At 43.7% G+C, this 4,612-nt stretch overlaps 1 protein-coding gene across 1 annotated transcript; it reads left to right on the top strand.

The window, feature by feature from the left end:
- The first annotated feature begins 3,105 nt into the window (after nt 1–3,105).
- On the top strand, nt 3,106–3,507 carry LOC121853326 (paternally-expressed gene 3 protein-like). Its single transcript, XM_042347388.1, has one exon. It carries the CDS (start codon nt 3,106–3,108, stop codon nt 3,505–3,507), a length of 402 nt encoding a protein of 133 aa, XP_042203322.1.
- The last annotated feature ends 1,105 nt before the right edge of the window (nt 3,508–4,612 follow it).

The raw sequence follows: 4,612 nt of genomic DNA, 5'->3' as shown, positions 1-4,612 counted from the left end.
TGTTCATGGATAATGGTAGCCTCGATGCTCCTACAGTTGGTGTCAGCAAGAATACTGGCATTTGTTCTCTTGTTTTCCCAGCAAACTCGGAGGAGGGAACGTAGACTAAATTGGTGAAAGTTTTCAAGTGCCTTGAGGTGCTACCTGTGTGTGACCCATGTCTCACTGCCATATAGGAGGGTGGGGAGGACCACTACTCGATATACTGTACATGCGGCTTTGTGGATAATTTCCGCTCCCTACAGCTGAAGACAAGGTTTCGGAGTCCGCCAAAAGCTTGAGATGCACATCTGATCCGGTGCTGAATCTCTTCATCAATGTCTGAGTTGGTGGACAGGTGGGAGCCGAGATACCGAAAGTGGGTAACATTAGAGAGGGTAGTACCGTTAAGCAGGATGGATGGATGGTGGAGGTGTGTCTAAACTTGGGGTAGGTTGAAAGAGAATCTGAGTCTTACGTAAATTCACCTCAAGGCCAAAGTGCGCATAAGCATCTGCGTAGATGTTTAGGATCTCCTGTAGGTCGTGTTCAGTGTGAGCAACAAGGGTGAGGTCGTCTGCATACTGAAGTTCGGTAATGGAAACTGCCGACACCTTTGTTCTTGCCCGGAGTCGTCTAATGTCGAAAATACCCTTCACCCGGTATTCGATGTCCACCCTGCCGGCTAAATTGGCACTGGCACGAGTAAGGAAGGCAGCCAAGAAAATGGAAAAGAGAGTTGGTGCCAGTACACACCCTTGTTTAATCCCCGTTTGGATGGGGAAGAACTCAGACTGGGTGCCGTTGTGTAGGACACTGCCGTTCATGCCGTCGTGGAGTTGCCTCACAATGGCGATGAATTTTGGAGGGCAGCCAAAACGGCTGAGGGTCCACCAGAGGGCTTCCCTGTTGACCGAGTCGAAGGCCTTGGTTAGGTCGATGAAAGCCATGTACAGGTCACGACAGCTAAAGCAGACATGATAGCAGAAGCAGATATGATAGCAGAAGCAGACATGATAGCAGAAGTAGACATGATATCACAAGCAGACATGATGGCACAAGCAGACATGATGGCACAAGCAGACATGACGGCACAAGCAGAAATGATGGCACAAGCAGACATGACGGCAGAAACAGGCATGATGGCACAAGCAGACATGACGGCACAAGCAGACATGACGGAACAAGCAGACATGACGGCTCAAACAAACATGACAGTGTAACAGTGACTTTTTTTAGAGTAAATTGTCATGATTTAGAGGAAATACATGAAAATTCTGCCTAAACAAAGATTACCCGCCATAACACCCTGTACGACAGCGTACAGATGTGTGAGGTCAGCTTCCCATTATGGCGGGGTATATGTTATTTACAGTATGTAAGTACACTTAAGGTTTTATCCGTTTCACGAAATGTATTGTGACTTGTGTGACTCCCGTTTAACTAGCTAGGAAAATAGGGCTATTGGTTTGAAGTATAATTGTCAATCTTAATAGAAAGCGTTCAATAAATACAGTAACCATTGAAGTGTCATAATTCAGCCTTCCCCTTATTGAGAAAAGTTGATTTGTTATAAGTAAATGTCTTGGTGGTGAACAGTGATACAGTGACCCATGAATGACAACATAACTATCACCTGTTTCACCCGAGTGCCCCAGTTATTGCAGGTTACTCCTATTCCCCAGCTGGGGTGCTTGAGGACATTCTTGCTGTTTATCCCAAATTTGCTAGCCTAAACTGATTAGTCTTCAATTAGAATATGACTCCAATGTATATGAACCACTGACCTATATATACTGCTAACGAATATGATGTATTTCCCTCTTTGTGTACGAACCTCTGTCCTGCATGGCAGTGAACAGTGACATTACCCACATGAATCTGACCTATACAGTATATAGTGTCAATGAATATGATGCATTTCTTTGTGTACGAACCTCTGTCCTAAATGGCAGTGAACAGTGACAATACCTACATAGGGTGCTGGTGGTAGAGTGGTACCGCTCTTGCCTTCACAAGCGAGATGTCACGAGTTCGATTCCCGGGCCGGTGGAAGTTGTTTGGACATACTTTCTAACCCCCATTAGTCCCTGTTCACCTTGCAGTAAAGTAGGTACCTATTGTAAGTCGAAAGTTGCGAATTCGTATTCAGGAACAAATTGTTGGAGCTTCCAATAACTTGATGACATAAACCATTGACTCTTCAGGCTTATATGCCCTTGACTCTTCAGGCTTCTACGCCCTTAACTCATGAGACATAAAGGCAAGCATGAACTTAGCATGCTTCCCTGTTGGGCACTGTAAACGCTTCTGCGCTTCACCTTACACAAGGATGTAGGGGAGTGCCTAATAAAAAAAAAAAATACCCACATGAATCTGATATATATATATATATATATATATATATATGTTGCACTCAGGGGTGAGTACAGACTAGCCTGTACTCACCCCTGAATTAATGAAATGGAACTTTCAAGCTTTTCTTCCTTGTGGTTATATATATATATATATATATATATATATATATATATATATATATATATATATATATATACTGTTAATTAATATGATGTATTTTGTGTATGAACCTCTGTCTCTGTGGTACCAGAAGATACCACCCTCAGTGTCAAGACCTGACTGAATTACTCAGAATAGGCAAACTGTACTACAAGCTTTGTCAATAAATTTGTTAAACTAAACTACTTCCCTTCTCCCTCCCTCTCCCTTTTGTGCGAGGATGGTTGTCGACCACAAGCCGATTGGCCTCCTCCTCCCATCTCTCTCACTCCCTTCTTCCCCAATTATCCTCCCCCCCCCCATCTCACGAGTATAAAGAGAACGAAAGAAAAAATAAAGAAATAAGTCAAGAATTAAGAACTAAGAAGAAAGAAAATAAAAGGTAAATTAAAAGCTTTATTACAACAGTACAGGTAGACATGACAGCACAAACAGACATGGCAGCACAAGTAGATATGGCAACACAAACAGACATGGCAGCACAAGCATATAATACAAGACAGGGCAGCACAAAACAGACATGGCAAATACAAGCAGAGAAAGGCCGCTAAGACATACATATTGCTAAGACATGACAGCACAAGCTAAGACATGACAAAACAAACAGACATGGCAGCACAAACAGACATGACAGCACAAACAGACATGGCAGCACAAGTAGATATGGCAACACAAACAGACATGGCAGCACAAGCAGACATGGCAGCACAAGCAGACATGGCAGCACAAACAGACATGGCAACACAAGCAGACATGGCAACACAAGCAGACATGGCAGCACAAGCAGACATGACAGCACAAGCAGACATGACAGCACAAACAGACATGGCAGCACAAACAGACATGGCAGCACAAGCAGACATGGCAACACAAGCAGACATGGCAACACAAGCAGGCATGACAGCACAAACAGACATGGCAGCACAAACAGACATGGCAACACAAGCAGACATGGCAGCACAAGCAGACATGACAGCATTGCCCAGACATGACAGCACAAAACAGACATGACAGCAAACAGACACCAGCACAAGGAGACATAATGAAAGCACAAACAGACATGGCACAAGTAGATGGGTAACACAACAGACATGGCAAGAGACATAATAGTACACAACAGATATGCAGGCACAAGTATTACAGCACAAGTAGATATGGCAAACACATACAGTACAAGCAGATATAACACAAGCAGATATGGCAGCACAAGTAGATATGGCAACAACAGACATACAGCATAAGCAGATGGCAACATACAAGCACAGCACAAACAGACATGGCACACAAGCAGACATGACAGCACAAGCAGACATGGCAGCATTAAACAGACAGCACAGATATATAACACAAACAGACATGGCAGACAAGCAGATATGGCAACACAAGCAGACATGACAGCACAAACAGACATGGTAAATACACACAGACATGACAGCATCAAGCAGACATGGCAGCAATATAAGCAGGCATGACAGCACAAACAGACATGGCAGCACAAGCAGACATAACAGCACAAACAGACATGGCAGCACAAGCAGACATGACAGCACAAGTAGTTATGGCAACACAAACAGACATGGCAGCACAAGCAGACATGGCAACACAAGCAGACATGGCAGCACAAGCAGACATGGCAGCACAAGCAGACATGACAGTACAAACAGACATGACAGTACAAACAGACATGACAGTACAAACTGACATGACAGTACAAACAGGCATGACAGTACAAACAGACATGACAGTACAAACTGACATGGCAACACAAGCAGACATGGCAACACAAGCAGGCATGACAGCACAAACAGACATGGCAGCACAAACAGACATGACAGTACAAACAGACATGACAGTACAAACAGACATGACAGTACAAACAGACATGACAGTACAAACAGACATGACAGCACAAACAGACATGACAGTACAAACAGACATGACAGTATGCCAAACAGACATGATAGTACAAACAGACATGACAGTACAAACTGACATGATATACAAAACAGGGTATGACAGTACAAAACAGACATAGTACAAACTGATATGACAGCACAAACAGACATGACAGTACAAACAGGCATGACAGTACAAACTGACAGGACAGTACAAACAG

Source organism: Homarus americanus, unplaced genomic scaffold (genome assembly GCF_018991925.1).
Source record: "Homarus americanus isolate GMGI-L3 unplaced genomic scaffold, GMGI_Hamer_2.0 scaffold23973, whole genome shotgun sequence".
In the NCBI taxonomy this organism is placed as follows: Eukaryota; Metazoa; Arthropoda; class Malacostraca; order Decapoda; family Nephropidae; genus Homarus; species Homarus americanus.
The sequence above is the reverse complement of the archived record's forward strand: the minus strand, read 5'-3'. Positions and strand labels throughout refer to the sequence as shown.

Bases quoted from the DNA above. Each gene is read 5' to 3' on its own strand.
- LOC121853326 (XM_042347388.1), top strand. From the start codon at position 3,106: ATGGCAGCACAAACAGACATGACAGCACAAACAGACATGGCAGCACAA.